This window comes from Chaetomium globosum, genomic scaffold (genome assembly GCF_000143365.1).
Source record: "Chaetomium globosum CBS 148.51 scaffold_3 genomic scaffold, whole genome shotgun sequence".
Classification (NCBI taxonomy): domain Eukaryota; kingdom Fungi; phylum Ascomycota; class Sordariomycetes; order Sordariales; family Chaetomiaceae; genus Chaetomium; species Chaetomium globosum.
In genome coordinates this window covers 2,486,158-2,503,905 of record NT_165978.1, presented here as the reverse complement: position 1 = coordinate 2,503,905, position 17,748 = coordinate 2,486,158, and the positions used below count along the sequence as shown (strand labels likewise).

The 17,748-nt window shown below is 55.7% G+C and overlaps 5 protein-coding genes across 5 annotated transcripts; 3 read left to right on the top strand and 2 right to left on the bottom strand.

Annotated features, from left to right (window-relative positions):
* Nucleotides 1-531: 531 nt before the first annotated feature.
* On the top strand, nucleotides 532-1,216 carry CHGG_06109 (uncharacterized protein; the record flags this gene model as incomplete). The annotated part of the gene is made up of 2 exons (XM_001222203.1): nucleotides 532-581; nucleotides 793-1,216. The coding sequence occupies 2 exons, from the start codon at nucleotides 532-534 to the stop codon at nucleotides 1,214-1,216; spliced, it is 474 nt and encodes a 157-aa protein (XP_001222204.1).
* Nucleotides 1,217-4,051: 2,835 nt separating this feature from the next.
* CHGG_06108 (uncharacterized protein) lies at nucleotides 4,052-5,934 on the top strand (the record flags this gene model as incomplete). The annotated part of the gene is made up of 2 exons (XM_001222202.1): nucleotides 4,052-4,944; nucleotides 5,109-5,934. 2 exons carry the CDS (start codon nucleotides 4,052-4,054, stop codon nucleotides 5,932-5,934), a joined length of 1,719 nt encoding a protein of 572 aa, XP_001222203.1.
* A 1,729-nt stretch (nucleotides 5,935-7,663) lies between these two features.
* Nucleotides 7,664-10,173, top strand: CHGG_06107 (uncharacterized protein; the record flags this gene model as incomplete). The annotated part of the gene is made up of 4 exons (XM_001222201.1): nucleotides 7,664-7,705; nucleotides 7,773-7,793; nucleotides 8,163-9,737; nucleotides 9,946-10,173. 4 exons carry the CDS (start codon nucleotides 7,664-7,666, stop codon nucleotides 10,171-10,173), a joined length of 1,866 nt encoding a protein of 621 aa, XP_001222202.1.
* Nucleotides 10,174-10,800: 627 nt separating this feature from the next.
* Nucleotides 10,801-11,116, bottom strand: CHGG_06106 (uncharacterized protein; the record flags this gene model as incomplete). The annotated part of the gene is made up of 2 exons (XM_001222200.1): nucleotides 10,801-11,009; nucleotides 11,065-11,116. The coding sequence occupies 2 exons, from the start codon at nucleotides 11,114-11,116 to the stop codon at nucleotides 10,801-10,803; spliced, it is 261 nt and encodes an 86-aa protein (XP_001222201.1).
* Nucleotides 11,117-12,474: 1,358 nt separating this feature from the next.
* Nucleotides 12,475-17,502, bottom strand: CHGG_06105 (uncharacterized protein; the record flags this gene model as incomplete). Its single annotated transcript, XM_001222199.1, has 5 exons — nucleotides 12,475-14,042; nucleotides 14,729-14,819; nucleotides 15,070-15,735; nucleotides 16,102-17,132; nucleotides 17,199-17,502. The coding sequence occupies 5 exons, from the start codon at nucleotides 17,500-17,502 to the stop codon at nucleotides 12,475-12,477; spliced, it is 3,660 nt and encodes a 1,219-aa protein (XP_001222200.1).
* Nucleotides 17,503-17,748: the final 246 nt, after the last annotated feature.

Genomic DNA, 17,748 nt, shown 5'->3' with positions numbered 1-17,748 from the left:
AGATCCTTGAGGCTGCGGCCGTCGACGAAGTCCATGATGATAAAGGGCAGACCGTTCGGTGCCGTGTCTGAGAATGAATAGGCGTGTACTCTGGGTATAGGAATTGTGGTTTTGGCCGACAAGTACCTATTTCATACTCAGCCCAGGATCTTTCAGGCAAAAGGACGCAGGAATCGAGAAGGGGAACCCTAACGGGCCGCGGGGGAAGGATAAACCATTACCGCATCGTGGCCACTTCGATTTCAGTCTTTTCGTCCAACAGGACCTTGGGAAGACTGATGGGTATGGGAATCCGGACGACCCAGCGTTGCCAAGGCGACTTGAACTCGATGAAGAAACAGACATTAAAAGCGCCATTCTGGCGTGGCTGGAAGATAGTGCACGGGTCGCCGCCCCGGAAAGAAGAGGCGAGGTGACAGATATCGCTATCGTTGAGAGCGGCAACCCATCGATCCCGCTCCGCTTCAATCTCGTCCGTCTTCATTTGGCTCCTCATATTGAACGCAGTTTTCAAAAGAATATTCGATCAAGATGATTGGAATCAGTAGAGGGCATTACAGTGCTGTCACAGCTGTGCGTATGTGCGTTGCGGCCTTTAATCTGTGTGAGGTAATTAGACGGCGGTGTTTGAAAGAGCGAGGGTTGGCCAACTTCGATGCCTTGGGGAGGGAGGTAACCACAGCCTTGAATTTCTCGGGCCGCCCGTGTCTGGATCTTGGTTGTTGGCTGTTGGCACGCAAGCCGCGACAAAAATAGAAAAGCCCGCTGCGTGCTACGGGCACAATACTCTAGCTGTCTCATTGGTGGGACACAGCCCGGGCCCGGCAAGTGCAGCAAGACTGGAATTCACCAGTTATCAACGGCATTCAACGTCCCCGACCCTGTTGTGCCATGGCGCATACCCGGTCAGTTCGGCTTTTTTTGCGGCTCCGACGAGTCCAAACTGCACGACCACGGCAAGGACGGACAAACAACATTGAAGTCAACAATAGAAACGAACCGAGTCGGACAGCGTGGCCCAAGTGACCAGGTCAACCACCCCACCTCTCTCATTTTGGACTACGGGCCACCGGGCCAACAAACTATGTTGAGGACTTGTTGGCCCCCATCGCTGCACTGGTGCATGTTTTTGATGCGGCCGCAGAGGGCTTTTGTCCTCCGAGTCCGAGACAGGGCCGCGCCGCCGTACAGTAGGGACCCGAGACAGAAGGCATAATTAGGAGAGAGAGGGTTGGGTTGGTAGGTAGCGTGGAACATGAAAGGGCCAAAGCATGGGCCTAGGATAGCTGGACATAAGCCCATCTCAAGGAGATGTGGGATCGTTGACCCGGTTCTGTAGGTTTCTGGCCCTGGCTTGTCACATCGCCGAGTTGTTCGACCAAGTAGCTCGCTGTACGGCTAACAGTTCTGCCGGGGTACACCCCAGCTGCGCCGGAGGTGAGGCTGATTTGGGCGCCTTCTAGGGCCAAGTCCTCACGCAATACCAGGGGTTAAAGCGGGAGCCCTTGCACCCGACCAGCGCGACCGCCGTTAGCCGTGTGGTTCCAACTAGGTGTGCCCATGGGCAGTCCCCGAAACATGGGGGGACGGGCCTTTAGTTAGCCTCTAGGTTTGGTGGTCTGTGGCCTAGCTTCATGTTGTTACTTGTCTCAGTTCGTCGGGGCCCAGTGCCCGTGTGCCCGTGGTGTGCCCACATAGATCTGCCCAGCAGCCTGCTTCATATCGAAATTGAAGCAGAGGCACCCATGCTTGAGCCTTTTCGCTAGTTGTATAAGAAACAAGCTCTCTGCCGCTGTTAGAGATCCGCGATTCTTGTCTCACTAGTCGCAACAACCTACTCTATCCGATTGCATACGTTGTACCGCTCTTTCTGGACAAAAACCATCATACCTTTACAAGGCACTCATTCGTATCCGTGTCCCTTCACATATCTCAGGTACGCCTACTGGCTAACCCATGTCGGCCCGTGTTATTGACTGAGCCTAACTACTTCGGTACCTAGTAGGAGGACGTGCCCAGGACTAGCAGCTTTGGAACAACCACTTGACGACCATGAGCTTTTCGCGAGAGACTAAGGGCCCGGGGGGGGGGGGCAAAGGATCTAGCCTTGGCTCGGATCCAGGAGTTGAAAAGTGTGCGAACTCAGCAACGGCGGAACCTCAATCGCGTCGTGCAGCAGAGACACCAGCAACTGGCCCCGTTGGCCCAGCTGCGCGACAAGATTAGACGGACCCGAGAATTGATGCATGCAATTAAAAGGCAGATTCAGGAGAACGAGGGAATTCTCATGGGCATATTCGACAGCGCAACCGCAGTCAAACGTAACCGAAGAGTTCAGATCTACGATGAAGAAGAGGAACGGAGGGCAGCGAAAGAGCGGGACAGGAGACGTGATCACTTGTGGGAAGAAATCGGGCAGACTAGAATTCAGATTTGGCGGAACATAAGTTCGAGGAGCAGGAAGCCGAACGGGAGGTCCGACCGCCTTGAAACGGAGATAGGGGAGCTGGAGCTGGAGCCTCTGGTGGCGTGGGGGTACAGTTCCTTCTTTGGAGGAACCGGACATCATGGTCTCCTGAAAAATCTGTGGTTATTGAATGAGGGGTGGTTATCCATACCCCGGCAGGGGGCGGCGGTGGCGGCTACGCTCATCAGAGATCTGGCCGTCGTTGTACAACACCAAAGGGTAGAAAGGAACTCGGGAGCTAATACAGAAACAGGAGGCGAGGAGAGGCTACAGCCAACACTGCATGAAAGACGGCGGCATCCACCACGTCTACATCTAAGGCGGCGCCCCCAAAGACGGTCGTGTTAAAACAGCCGCGGAGCCCCCAGATCCAAGGTGCTGGCCTCCAACACGGCATCCCCAAAGAAGACAACAACTAAGCTCGCGACAACTCACGCCAAGACAAGCCAGCAAACGACCACAGAGACTGCTGGCAACAACACGAAGACTAAGTTGGGTGCTACCACCACCTTGCCGACTCGCCCTAACAAGGTTCAGCCGGCAAACTCGAAAGCTGTTGTACAGGTGACGGGGGAGTCTTGCCGCAAGTAGGCTTTTTCCGCTGCGTTGCTAAGACGCGTTTTGGCAGCGCTTAATAGCTAGGATCATGTAACTTACGTGTGCATGGATTGGCGTGAGGTCTTCAATATAGCGATGTTGGGGTCGGAACTTCGCTTTGCTTGTCCACCGGGCTGTGTTAGTCTGATGTCTGGTTTTGGATTTGGGGGTTTCGGAACTTATGTAGGTAGTTTGGATCATGGATCTTTAGCTGTTTAATGGGATGGCTTCTCACTTCCTTGCAAGTGCAATTGTTTTTAGTTAAAGCACAAATTTTTCGGGAAGTTCGACATCTTCTTCAGCGCGTACACGTGCTGCTGCAAATACCACTAATACCAGGAATTCTATCCCTTTCTGACGGCCCAGTTTCAATTCCCTGTTCACGGAACACTTTTCTCACACCCTTGTATAGACCCCCCGTTGGCACAACTTCTCGAACTTCATTCTGCCACTGGCCACATCCTTCACCTTTCAGGCGCTGGCAACCATGTCAATGTAACTTTGAGGGACCTGGAGGATGGGGCAATAGTCCGGTAGGACGGGTCAATGCAACTCGGCGCTCGGGTCAACGTCGCTTTGCAGATCGCAGGTAACGGGGTGTGATGGCGGATACACTCGAGAACGAGCACCCTCAAACGGACAAGGAGGCTGAATTAAAAAGGAAAATAAGTCAAGAAAAGCAGAAAAAGTAAAAGTAAACTCAGGGAGAACCATATGCAGGGTCGGAGGTGGGGGGGTTCGGTAGACCAGGGTCGTTGTTTGTAAATTTGGATAATATAGCGCCAACGCTTAACTACCATTCTTTCTATTCCATGGCCAGCCAACTTTTATTCCCACGTAATAGGAGCCGTTTGGTTCGGTGTCATGACTGAATGCAGGGTTATGCGGTGAATGGAGAGAAACCCAGAAAGTATTGGTCCGTGTCTTTCAGCCGCACCCAACCCACCAAAAAGACCACACCTCCTTCAACAACACCAGCTTTCAGCCATGGCCAAACCCTTCCTTCACACCCCCCAAGATCCAAGCGGAGACAAAATCCGGTTACTAGTTCTACTCCCAGCACCCCTCGACGCACCAATCCGCTGCCGCCTCGAAACAGTCCCCTTGTCGTCCGCCCCCAAGTATGACATCCTCACCCACCTCTGGGGCGCCAACAAGTCCAAAGCCACCGCCCTCAACGATACGCCGATCCCCGTCAGCGAGCCCATATTAGCAGCGCTACGCCGTCTCCGGCCTCCATCTGGGTCCCCGAGAAGCATCTGGATCGACGCCGTCTGCCTGGACCAAAGGGACCGGTGCGGGACGGAGCATCAGCAGCAGCAGCAGCGGTGGCGTATTCTGCCGCGCGTCTATGCCGAAGCGCGCCAGCTATGCGTCCGGATGGGGCGAGTCGTCGGCCGTGAAGGGCGCTGGAATTTATGGGGTTCCTTGCCCCGACTGGGATGTGCGGACGCCGCCGCGCCTGTCTTTTTGTTCAGGAAGCGGTTCTTGGGCTCGGCGTATTGTATTTTTGTGGTTGGGCAGCATGAGTGGACGTGGGAGGCACCTGGGAGACTCCGCTGGGGAGGGGATGTCGGGGAGGGAGTCCGTCCCGAGGCCATGGACTTTCTTAGGCTTTACCACTCCATCCACGCACTTCGTCAAAAGTGGAGCGACGGGAAACGGGATTTGAACCCTTATGGGCTGCTGTACGAGTTCCGGTGGCTGGAGTGCGAGGACCCCAGAGACAGGATCTACGGCTTCCTCAACCTGGCACCTCGCATCCTCGAAGCGGGCATGGTGCCCGACTACAGCACCCCCATAAAGCGCGGTACACATATACGCAGATTTCGCCCGCAAGATGATAACGACACAGCGGGACCCTCGACATCCTCAACTACGTGCGTGTGGAGCGCAGCCCTACCCCCACCCCCAACCCCACCCCCACCGAGGGCGCCACAGCAAACAACATCCTTCATCTCCCCTCCTGGTCCGCAAACTGGGCCCGCCGCAGTGCAGCCGACCCATCCCCCCTCCTCGACTAGCTCGAGGACGACGCCTCCAGCCCCCGGCCTCGCTACGGCGCAGCCAAGCTCCTCCCCGCCCAGCCCCAACCGCACCCAGACCCCCACACCCTCGTCCTCCACGGCATCCGCTTCGACGCGGTCGCCGCGCTCGGCACCCCCTGGCACCCCGAGCGCGACCAGCCACCACCCGCCTCGCGCACCGAGATCGCCGCCCTGGAACAGTGGGAGGCGCTGGCTTTGACGACACCGGTGGCGTGCCCCGACCCCTATGGCGGCGACAGAGACAGAGATGGGGACGGGGGCGGTGACGGGGGTGGTGGGCGGCGCGCGGCGCTCTGGCGGACGTATATTGGTGACTTTGCCGGCGAGCGCAGCGCCCCTGCCGAGCATGCGGTCGTGCTCGAGCGCTGGTACGGCCCGGCGGCGGGAGGGGCGGCGGCGGCGGGCAACATGGCCGAAACCGCCGTTTCTGAGCAGCGGCAGCAGCACCGGGCGCCGCTACGGAATCCGTTCCGGGACCTGAGGGACTATGCTGTGGAGCGGTTTAAACGTGCTGGGGCAGTGGGGCCGGGGGCCGGTCCCGGGTGTGTGGGGCAGTACGCACGGCGGGTCCGGGCGGTTTGTGGTCACCGCCGGCTGTTGGTGTCGAAGCGGGGGTATATGGGGCTGGCGCCGTGGCATGCCGAGGTGAGGGATGTTGTTGCGGTGCTGCATGGCGGGAGTACGCCGTTTTTGCTCCGTCCAGGCGCGGTGCCCGGTGTCTACTCGCTGGTGGGCGAGTGTTTCGTGTATGGCATCATGAACGGCGAGGCGCTCTCGTGGGAGAATGCTGCCGCTGCGGCACGGGACTTTCGGATTGCGTAGAGCCAGGCGTCTCTTGTCCGAATCTCGGGAGCTGGCCTTATATATTGAAATGTGGTTGTTTCTGAGGGTCGCCTTACATTACCAACCGAGGTCTGGCCATTGAATTATGTGATTGGTGTTTTTTCTCATCTCGGAGCGCAAGACTGGAACGTGGTGTCGAGGGTAGGTAAGCGATTTGGGAACATCTTGGAGGGCAAGCGGCGGATGGTCGGGACGCTGGGTTGCGAAACCTTGTTTTGATCAGTCCATGATGGTAGGGGTACCTAAATGAAGTCCCGTGCGGATTTACTTACCATACCTAGTCAGGCCGCCATGAGCGAATCCCTTATAGTCCCGCGTATACGACGTGTGACGAACCTACTCCAGGACCCTGTCCTGTTAGGGTTCAGTTTCGGTTGAAGGTAATCTCTCAAGGGTGCTTAGGTTCGGTGCAGTCAGAGGGTGCACAACAAAGACTTGTCTCAACAGTAGGCTTCCGAGCTTGTAGCGAACTGTAGTTGTGATTGCTAACTGGAGAACTCCCAGAGTCCTCCAGAACTCGTGGCTATATACTTTCTAGGACTCGAAGTATCTCCGTACTTTTCCTTATGGGACGCCAGGTGCTATGTTGCTATGTGCTATGTTCTGTCCTAGCACCATAGCACCTTAGCACCTTGCCGCTTGACTGATGTCCCTGTTCCTTGTCCTGACTGGTCCGCCTAGCGATTGGCTCGGGGCGTCCCGCGCCCCGAGTCCCACCTGTTGGCATATTCGTGACACGCTTTTAAGTGATCTATCTACATTTCCAGGTTGGTAGTGAGTCAATCGATCCATCTTACAACGCAGTCTCCTAGTATCCGGGGGAGAGCTGGGGGTACGAAGTACTTCGCTGCAAACTTTTGCTGTGGGCGTCTGGACAGTCTAGCTGTAGTAGGTTAGATACCGTCATTTTATGGCGAGGGACACCGTCGATTTCGAGGAATCCTGGAAGTTTGGGAGTTGCGCGAGCTAAGAAGCTTGGCGCTCGGTTCATCCAATCGAGGAAACCACATGCAGCCCAAGGCGGGGTGCTGAGTGCTGGAGGCGGGGGGGTTTGGGGGTCTCGGGGGAGAAACAGGCATCTGGTTGGCCAATGCCCCTCTGACAGCTTGGGGTGTGACCAGCTGAGGTCTTGCTGTTGTGAAAGATAACCAAACAACGGCCCTCGGTTTTTTTCTGCCCCTCTCTCTCCTCCCTGGAGGGAGCTGAGGAACTCTGCGTTCTCATCTTCGCCCGGTGATTTGAAGTTTGGTGGTCGGTTTCTGTGCTGGTCGGCCGAGTTGGGGTCACGGAACTGAACCTGGGACTGGAGTGCCTGAACGCGACAAATCCAGAAGCAAAACCACCTAAAACATCTAATCTTGACGCGAGGGGTACACGAACACCACCACCACCACAACCACGCACAGCACGCGAGACGGACTAAACTGGGACAGACGGAAACACACCAGCCCACGCAAGCTCGCAGAATGGTAGCATAAATATCCTCGATAAGCATACCTACCGAAGGCTCTACACCTAGCGACCCGAGCTCCGCGCGTCACAGCTTGCAGATCCCATCCGAACTTCGACCGGAGCCAGCCCGGAGCAGGACTCCACCGATCCTAGGCACAGGCACAAACGCCGGCTCGCCAACCACAACGGCGATATCGAGTTTAGACCACCCGCAGTTTGCACTGGGATTAAGAGCCAGGGTCCTGAACCCCGCACCATGTCGTTGCTCGTGGTATTGGGAAGGTTTACTGCCTTCGCCGTGAGTTGATGCGCCTTGGACAATCCCAGTTGTCCTGCCCGTTGCTAACCACCGTCATGAACCACAGGATGTGTTCCTCTCGGGTCTCGTAAGTCTGCCCTTCCCCCGAATACATGCTTGCTGGGCCCTTCCCAATTTCCCACTGACTGGATCGATCAGGCTATCCCTATAATTCCGACCATCCTGCAACACCAAGCTCATGTCCCCCAGCAACAAGGTACGCATAATGAAGGTTGGGGGAGGGATTAATTTGCTGACGGGTTTTCTCCTCCTTAGTCCAGATATGGACATCAGTTCTTGTCGCTGCTTACGGTGGTGCCTTTGCTGTGGTGTCTCGTGAGTTCCGCACTCGGTCAGCAACCTGGGCATGTTGAGTACCCAGCTAACCCTCTCCCCAAAGCTTTGATACCCTTCATCACACGGCAGGGACCAAAAGGCTACGCTGTGCTGTTTGCAGGTCTGGGCCTGTGCCGCAGCTGCCTTTGCGCTCTTGCAGTTCTCCTCCGACCTCTCGTTGTTGATCCTGGCGCGTGCTCTCCAGGGTTTTGCGGCAGCTGCTTTCACAGGGGCATCGTCTGGGCTGCTTGCGACCGCAGCAATCACCGAGATAAGGTGGCTCTCGCCTGCCTTCCTACAGAGCACCGCCATGGCGACAGCGCCCCTCATCGCCGGCTATTTGCACGACCATTACAGCCCTGACGCCCTGTTTTACTTCGCCTATGCCATCATTGCATTCGATATGCTGTTGGTTTTGATGGTTGCCAGTGTTACTCTCATAAATGGGACTGGCTCTACGGACGAGACAACCGGGCTTCTTGAGTCGGAAACACTACAAGGTGGCAGCTACGGTACGATAGCTTCGGCATCTGGGACTCACAGCAGGAGGTCCTCGCGGTCAATCTCGCCCACATCGATACCTGCAGAATTGAGCCAGCCTAACCCTTCCGGAGCGCTCACTGCTGCGGCCATATGGAACCGGCTCTCGGTTGCGCTGGGCGGATATCTTGTCGTTGGTCTTATTGCCTCGGCACTACAGAGCGTCCTTCCGCTCTTCGTCCAGCGCCACTTTGACTGGTCGGTGCTCGAAAGCGGATACATGTTCGTTCCGCTCTCAGCCCCTGCTGCCGTTGCCGGGCTGCTCTCTGGCACTCTGGCCAAGCACGTGCCCAAGTCAACCCGGTTTCTCACCACCTCCGGCTTTTTGGCTCTTCTCCCTGCCTTCCTTTACTTGGGCCAACTCAAAGATAACACCCAGCTTGTGCAGCATGCATTTCTCCTGACGCTTAGCGGCATCTCTCTTGCCACTGGCCTCTGCGGAGACCCTTTGTCGAAGGAAATCGCAAGTGTCTTGGGTTCTTCCACGCCTGACTCCTCGAGCGCCACAGCGCAGGCGACTGTCCTTCTCAGCGTTACAAACGCTTGGGGCAGCCTTGCCGGGCCGCTTTTTGCTGGCGCCGTTAGCTACCTCTGGGGCTGGCAGACCATGACCAAGTCCCTGGCCGTACTTGCTGCCGCAACGGGCGTCACATCCCTGCTGTTCCTCCAAGGCTGGATTGGGAACCCGTTCCCTGAGACCCGGACTCGCCGCCTAGGACCGGCCTCCGACGAGGAGTCGGCGCCGTTCTTGGCGAATGACCGTTCCAACGGCGGTCCCCACGAACATGCGGAGGGCTACGGCAACAAGGAGGACCGCTACGCGCGGAGACAAGGCTCCGACGACGTATCACCGCACACCCGCAGCGACGGAGACCGCAAGCCGCGCTCACAGCGCCGCCACTTCAGTGTCGACAACTTCTCCGTCGCCACCACCGCCGGCCCGGGCAGCATCGACTCCTCCACCTCCTCCGTCCGCTTCCAAGCCTCCCTCGAAACCCCCCATCCAGCAGCCTCAACAGCAACAAACCAGCAGCAGCACCTCCCGCCGACCATCAGCCACCTCCACCACCACCACCACGGCCCCCGAACGACGATACGTCATGCGCGAAGCCCCCCACGCACCCGCAACGGACCCGCTGCTCGCCGCCGGCAGCCTGTACGTGATCGACGAGGAGCGGGACACGGCCGCAGGCGGCGGGAGCGGCAATGGCGGTGATGGTGATGGTGGCGGTGGGGGTGGTGTTGAGAGGGTGCGGCAGAAGCGCTCGCGTCGTGGTCTTCTCTGAGGGCGCGGCCCCGCCGGCCCTGCTGGAGCGCCATCGCCATCATACGGTCGCTATTAATGCTGTGGATGGGACGGCGAGGATGGTGGCGGGTGGCGTGGGAGATGGGGTACAGGGGGGAGGGGGCATGCGGTGCATGTTACGGAGGAGGTTGAGGGTGGGGGTTGGGGGGTGAGGGGTTTGAGGAGGTGGCGTCGAGGCGGTATGTGGTGGTTGTGGTGGAGGGTGAGGAATATGAGGCGGAGTGAGGGAGGAAAGGGGGGGGAGGGGGGTTGTGGTGATGAGGGTGGGGCTGGGGGGAGGTGCTAATGGATGGATGTTGATACGATAGGTAGCGATGTGGTGATGTGTATGAATGACCGTGGATGATGCAGACAGATACCCTGGCGGTGAGATGGAAGGATAGTTTGGAATTGGAATCGCGTTTTCTTTTAACAGAACCCGAGTGCCCGTTGGCAGGTGGCTGTCGGGTGCACTGATGTTCGACTCTGGTATTTGTGTGACGACGTGGCTTGCGTGGCGGGTAAAATATATGCTGCAAGCCAACTGACCAGGCTATGACTGCTGCTGGATATCACCAAACTTCAATTCTATCTTCTCCCTCCCGAACTTGATGTTGTCGGGCCGTAGCGGAATTTGCTATGTCGGGCCTTGATGGCGAGGCAGGCCTTGCACCGGCGGACTTTGTTAGGCTTACAGTCTCGCAACGATGGGGCTTATATACTGGTATACTGCTGGCCTGCTGTTGCTTGTCTTCTATAGCTGCTGTGTAACACCGGTATGGGTTAAGTTGGGGTGCTATCCGAAATTCACATCTCTGTCCAAATAGTCTCTAGCTTGTTGCTAACCATGCTGAACTAACTGATAGTACAATCTTGTAGTTAGTTATAACTAGTTAGTATTAAATATAGCTATTGATTTCTCTTTAAAAATTATTTATTTCTCTTTCTTTTGCTGGACATCACCAAACTTTAATTCCATTTTTTCCTCCCTTCCAAGCTTGATATCATCAGGCCCGTTGCGCAATTTGCTTTCTCGGGCCTTGACGGCGAGGCACGCCTTACACCGATGAGCCTTGTTAGGCTTGCCGTCTCGACCGATGTCAACGGCACCACAGTGTTTGTGGCGGATTTCGTCTGTCCATTCTAATCAAGAGATTGTTAGACTTTTAGTGTTACGGGGATCTTAGGGGGCACTTACGGATTGGAAGTTTGTACTTTGTGTTCGGTTTTCTCTGGTACGAGTTGCCCATTGTGACAGTGATGTGGTGCGAAAAGTAATGTTGTTTATTTTTTTAGCCCTGGACGCGGGAAGATGCCGTCCTAGGAAGAAGAGAAAAAAACCAACCAGCAAATGGGTGGTGTTGTTGGGTGGTGCTGGGTGGTTTTATTTTTGAGGAGTGATGTTTTTGAGGGATGGGAAGAAATGGGAGAAAAGACGGGGTGGGCGGACTTCTTAAACAACGAAGCTCGGGGGACCGTGCTATTGCTAATTGTGTAGGCACACAAGGCATACACTTATCTATCTCACACATAGGCGATAAGGCCTGAGCGTAGTGGTAGGTACCTAGACAGGTGATGGCGCTCAGACCCTGCGAAGTTGTGAACGGTCACATGGCTATGATCTGCATGTTGCCTAGATATGTTAGGAGTTGCCTAGGTCTAGCACCTCTATCTAGGCTAGAGGTACAAGGATGCGGGACGTGATGTTTTAGTTGGGTAGAAGGCGAGTTGTGTGTGCAGTGCGAAGGATAAGAATAGGCCCAGGATGACTCCAAGTATAGGTAGTATGTCATGTCATGTACAGGTATCGACTGAACTAAACTCCCGGGGTCCGCTGAGGATGCTTATATGCCATTATAGAACCCGAACTTGAAACTCTTAACTGCCGTCATAGACCTCTCACCTGGCGTACCACTGAGACCACAAACCTGATCAACCACTAACATAACCATGGAAATACAATCGGAACAAGCCTGTGGCCTTACCGAAGCCAACATGGTTTACCACGTCAACATCCCGATGTTGAAATCCCAGAGTCTTAACCACCTAATCTATTACTGCTCACGATATGCTGGAAACCAACTCCCGAAGTCTATGGTTCTTCTTCGAATACATGAACACACTCTCTCTCGGACTTCTATGCTTGTCACTATATGTATCATGCTCGTCTACCGTGCACCTGGTCGCATCCACAACCTCTTTCCTCCCCCAAAATCACCACCCAAACTTCTCCACCGCCACACGCACGCTCCTCCCCTTCCCAATCTCTTCAGCACACACATTCCTCACCGCCCGGTTCAGCCCATCCGGTCCCGACACCACCACACCCACCTCCTCCCCAGCAACCGTCGCCTCGCCAATCCACCCGCCCACCAGGCCCGTCACATCGGGCCGTCCAGCCTCGGCCGTCGGCTCCGGGATCACCAGCTCCAGCCCGCGCTCCACCAACTCGGCCAGCTGCCCGCTTGGCACCCACTCCCGATGCTCGCGCGAATGCGTCACCCACAAAAGGCACACCCGCCTCCTTTTCCTCCCACACCCACGTGCACCCACTCCTTTAACAATCTCCCCCCCACCCATACCTGACTCATCACCTTGATAATCACCCTCAAAAAGCAGCGCCCAAACCAACCCCCACACCACCGCAATCCCGCTCCCCCCCGCCACCAGCACCGCGCACCCCGACCCCCGCAGCATGCCCAGCGCGTGGGGCGAGCCATACGGCCCGTCCAGCCGCACCGCCACGCGGGACGGGCAACTGCCTTGCTGGGCGTGGCGGAGCAGGTCGCGGGTGAAGCCGGTGTGGGCGCGGATGAGGAGGGTTAGCCAGGCGTGGGGGGCGGTTGGTTGAGGATGGGGAGGGGTGGGGGAATGTTTGGGGGGCGGCGGAGGCGATGGTGAAGGGGTGGGCTTGGAGGGCGTGTGGCCAGGTCAAGGTGTTGCTGCTGGGGAGGTGGGGGATGGTGAGGAAGACGTGGTCGGTGGGGCGCCAGCCGTGGAGGATGGATTGTTGGCTTCCATGTCCCCACGGTACGCGCGGCCACCATGGCTGGGGTGGGGGATGGGGGATGGCCCAGTTGGCGGAGAGGGTCAGGGTGTCGTTGTCGAGGATGTGCAAGTCCGCGGTGAGGGTGGTGCGTTTGAGCGTCAGCCGCCATACGAGGCGGTCGGCGAGGAAGATGAGCAGGGAGGCCGCGACGAAGGGCTGGCTGGTTTCGTAGTGGAACCAGAGGAAGGCGAGCGCAGCGATCTGGAGGACGACGTGCGACGCGAGGAACAGCTCATACCACCGCTGCCGAAAGGAGGCGAGCGAGGTGAAGTAGAGGGCCTCGTACGAGACCAGCGCGCCGATGCCGCAAAGGATGATGGGATGCGTAAAATAGGTGAGGGCGGACCGTGAGGCAATCAGCCACTCGCGCGCGAGCAGAAACTGCCAGAGGATCATGCTGACAAAGTGCATGGCGGCTTCGAAACAGAGCAACTCGCCCACCCGCCGGTGGAAGATGTTGAGGGCTTCGTAGGAGTAGCCTGTGAGACGGCAGAGGGGTTGGTTCTTGGCGCTGAGGAGGTAAAGCAGCGGCAGGTTGACGGCGAAGACGCAGCCGGTGCGGTCGGCAAAGATGAAGAAGAAATCCCAGCGCATCGGGAGGCGGTAGAAGTGGAAGAAGACGTTCAGGCCCAGCCAGGCCAAGATGAATAGGGACGTCCCGTTGCACGGGAGGGTCCTGTTGATGATGGACAGGGGCTGCGGTTGATACGCAAGCCAGGATTTGATTGCTTTGCTGGTTTGGTTCCCTTTTCGTGGCCTTGATGCTCTGTCACGCGCCAAGAGAGGAACCCGCTCGATATCGATGTCTTTGGCATCCGTAGGTGGTATTGCTGCCCCGGCCACTGTGCTGCTTGACGACGACGCAGCGGAAGGGGAAGCTGCGCCGTCAGCTCTGTCAGCCGCTGACCGTTGCCTCAACAATTGCCATTTCCGATTATCGCTCCTGGTCGCGTGCCAGTGCCACACGGTAAACACGAGGATGACGATGGCAATAGCGATGTTATAGCAGTTAACAATGTATCGGGCCTCGAAGAGGGATTCTAGCAGTTGTTGAATGTATTCCACCTTTTCCGGGTCATTCATCCAATCCAGGTCGTCGTCGTCGTCCGCGCTGACCGCTTTCGGCCCTGTTGGACAGAGGGTTCGCAGAAACACTGGTAATGTGCTCCGCAGGGCGCCTTGCATCCGCAGGCAAAGTTGTGTGCCCTCCATCGCGGAATGAGGGTTGTTGTGAAGGCAAGTTGGCAACAGCGACGGAGATGCGGACCAAACGAAATGAGGAGAAGTTGTGGGTGCCTGGGCGCCTAGGGAACGGCGGTGATGGTCGGCCCAACAGACCAAGATCTAATCAGATCTTTTGATAAGTGGAACAGGCCGAGAAGCCGAGACGACGAGGATCTCTCATCTTGGCATGTTGGTCATGGGGCGAGACCCACTCGACGACGGGGGTCTCGTGGGGGCCAGGTGTCAGGTCAGGACTAAGAGATTCAGGGGAGTCGGGGGTTGCTAAGTTGGACGGCTGAACTGTTAGTGATGTGGTTAAAAACGAAAACCCGGAACCTTTTCACGACCGGACCACTTTGATGATTCTTTCTATTCAATTACAAGTCTATAACGATATCCTTCTTGGCACTTAGCCAGCCTAACTCCAAGCCATGCAAATGCAACCCATGGTGTAGACAGCGTTCCGAACAGTTCAATCAATCCAATCCTGGGTCCCCGATTGGATTGGATTGAAGATTTTGAGGTGCGATTGAACTGAACTGTTCCTCAGATTGAACTGAACTGTTTAGTTCAATCTGCCAAGGCCTACCCCCCGGAAGCAGCTGATCCGTTCCGCTCAGCCCCCAAAAGGTCTCCCCAACAGTCACACCACTCCCTGGCGTTCCTCCTGCTCTAGCTATCTAGAATCCGCAGCCAATTATTGATACACTGAAGCATACAAAGGGTTTCCTCGTGCGTGCGGTTTCTCTGATGACCCAGGGCCAACTTCGATGCACTAAAACACCTCTCGCATTCTGTTGAACAGGGTGGAATAGATAACAACTCAAATGCCATCTTGGAAAGCCGTGGGAAACGGTCACGATTACGCCACCACCATTGATAAGGGGTCTCTTCTAGTGGCAGAACCGGCTCATTGAGGTAGACACTAACCTCATCAACGGATACGCGATCCGGAGGGTCATAGAAGTCATACCCAAACGCCGGGCGATGTGAAGGTCGGTCCCGGGACCCGTTTGATGAATCCGGAGCCGGTCGAGGATAATTGTGGTCAAAGAAAACCCGGAACCGGGCTTGAATGTCGGACGACTTAAGCGGATCATCTGTAAAAAAACGCTCGATCCACCGCATCTTACAGTTCGGAAGTAGTATCATTGCCGCCCAATAAGCTGGGGTGGCGTCCATGATCGCCAGATACTTTTCCAGCTTCTCAATGGCAAGTTTGAGACTCTTTTGGATAAAGGCATACCCAGTATCATCAACTTCATCGTCAATTACCTCCCCAAGTTGAACAACGCGCTGTTGAGGGCGTGGCGATGGCGCTGGGTGGGGCTCTGTGGTAGAGGGCCGATATCCAAGTGCTGGGAGGTCAACTTCAAAGTCGTCCAAGTGAGCTGGAGGCCGGATTGTTCGCCCAGACCGCCGTTGACTTGGAGGCTCAACACGTTGACTTGGGGGTTCAATATCTGGGTCTGGGTCTGACGAAAGCGACTGCATCCGACCGGGATTGAGAGAGTTTCCCAGGGCCGGCGACGGTGGCCGTATACCAACCCAGGGACCCCCATGGAAATCGTGATGTTGACTGGCTGTTCTGGCATACTGTTGATAGAGTTCGTTGAGGTTCCTGTGCAGGGTGTAGGCATGTGATACGACGTCCGCAAAGTTTGGTTTCCGGCCCTCAAACTTCTTTGTAATGATTTTGAACGGTTCCAAGATGCAACGGATCTCTTTGAGCACCACCCACTCTGAAGGCGTAAGCTGGTCATCGCTCGTGATATTATCTGGATCCTTCTTGGTCACGATGTTGACGAATATAATCCAGAGGATCACGTAACATGATTGCCCGGTCGATCATGTGGTAGACTGAATGCCATCGAGTCTCATTGTCCGAATCGCAACTGCAGCTTTGCAATGTCCTTGTCGATTAGAATAGCGCCGAATTCTTGCTGTTCTTCCTCTGTCAACTTTGCCCTTAGCGATATCCGAAAACAGATCCCGGCGTTGAGGACTGCGGCGAATGTGATGAACCAGGAAGTGGAGCTTTCCAATAGGGCCAGACTTGCGCCATTCCTGAAGAAGCCTTCCCTCTTCCGCTGCGTTGTGGTGTGCCAGGGATTCCGGTGCCAGGGACTTGATGAGCTTCTTGTTGGTTGCTTGAAGGAAGGCCTTAGCAACAAGGTTCAATATGTGCCCGAAACAACGGACCCGGACCTTGCATTTGAGGGCGATGGCTTGCGCAGGGGAAAGCGTTGGATTGAGGTGTAAAAGGACCTTTGTCATTGCCGTATCGTTGTTATCTGCATTGTCGGTTTGGAAATATCCAAGGCAGGGCTGTAGGTCAAACGTCTTGATGACGTCTAGAACACCAGGTGCAATGTTCTCGCCAGCATGAGTCCCCGTAATCCGTGACAGAGTCAGGAGGTGTGTTTGATAATTTCCAGAGCTCTCAAAGTAATGAACAACGACTGCGAGTAGCGCAAGGCCATGAGAGGAGGTCCACAGATCGAAAGAGAGATGTTTCTGATGTGGAGAAGCCTTGAGCTTAATCTTGATTGAATCAAGAAGATCGTGATACATACTTGTGAGCCAGCTTCTTGTTGTATCCCCCCCTTTTGGAAGAAGGGCGTCAGTTAATGGAGCGTTGAAGAGCTGTAGTATTTGACGGTAATACTTGTTTTCCACCGCGGCGAACGGAATGTTTGCCGTAGCCATCCAACAAACAAGGAGGTAACGAAAGCGCTCCCCTTGGGTTCTTGGAACCACGGCCGTCGACTTTTTGTTCTTGTTGCGGCTCAACATCTCGCTAATACTGTGGTTGGTTGCAGCTCGTTTTCTTGATGTTGTAGCTTGGGGGTCGTTCGAATTCGAGTGAGGTTTATCGTCAAAAATACGGTGTTGTTCTTCGAGATGACTTCGTGCGGCCGAAGTCGATTGAGCGTTGAACGTTGCACTACATCGCTTGCAGACGAAATGGAAGCTTTTCGCCTTCATCTTGACTGTATAAATAATCGGTTATTATAACGATAAGCGTTGAGGGCGCTGTTGTGAGAAATAAAACTAACCAGTTGGATCGACGACAAGGGCAACGCAAAAGCCGTATTTCCACACCCAAGAGCGCCTGTCTTGCCGCTTATCTAGCCAGTTTTCAGGTACGTACTTGAGGCCCTTCTTGCAGGTCACAACAGGCCATTGCTCGGGGACGATTGACGCTGGAGGGTCCTCCCCAAGCGCCTCGATCTGCTGAACTAGGGAAAGCGCATGGCCAAGCCTCGAAAAGGTGCTGTTTTCGGTGGTGACGACAGGCCCGGTGACGACGGCGGCATTCGTCGGGGATGTGGCAGTAGAGCTCGTGTCTGAGGTAGCCATTGGGCGGTAGGGTTGGACCTGGTCGAAGGGCGGTTGATGATGGCAAGTTCAATCCAACAGCGATTGACCCTGTTTGAACAACGAGACTGTTAGTTATCGATAACGTTCGGTACCTCACTATCAGATAACGGCAAGTATTGTCGCTTATAACCCTAACCCTGTAAGTTCAATCGAGCTCAGTTCAATCCTGGAGCTGGATCTGGATTGCACTGAGGCCCAAAATGGCCGGATTGGATTGGATTGGAT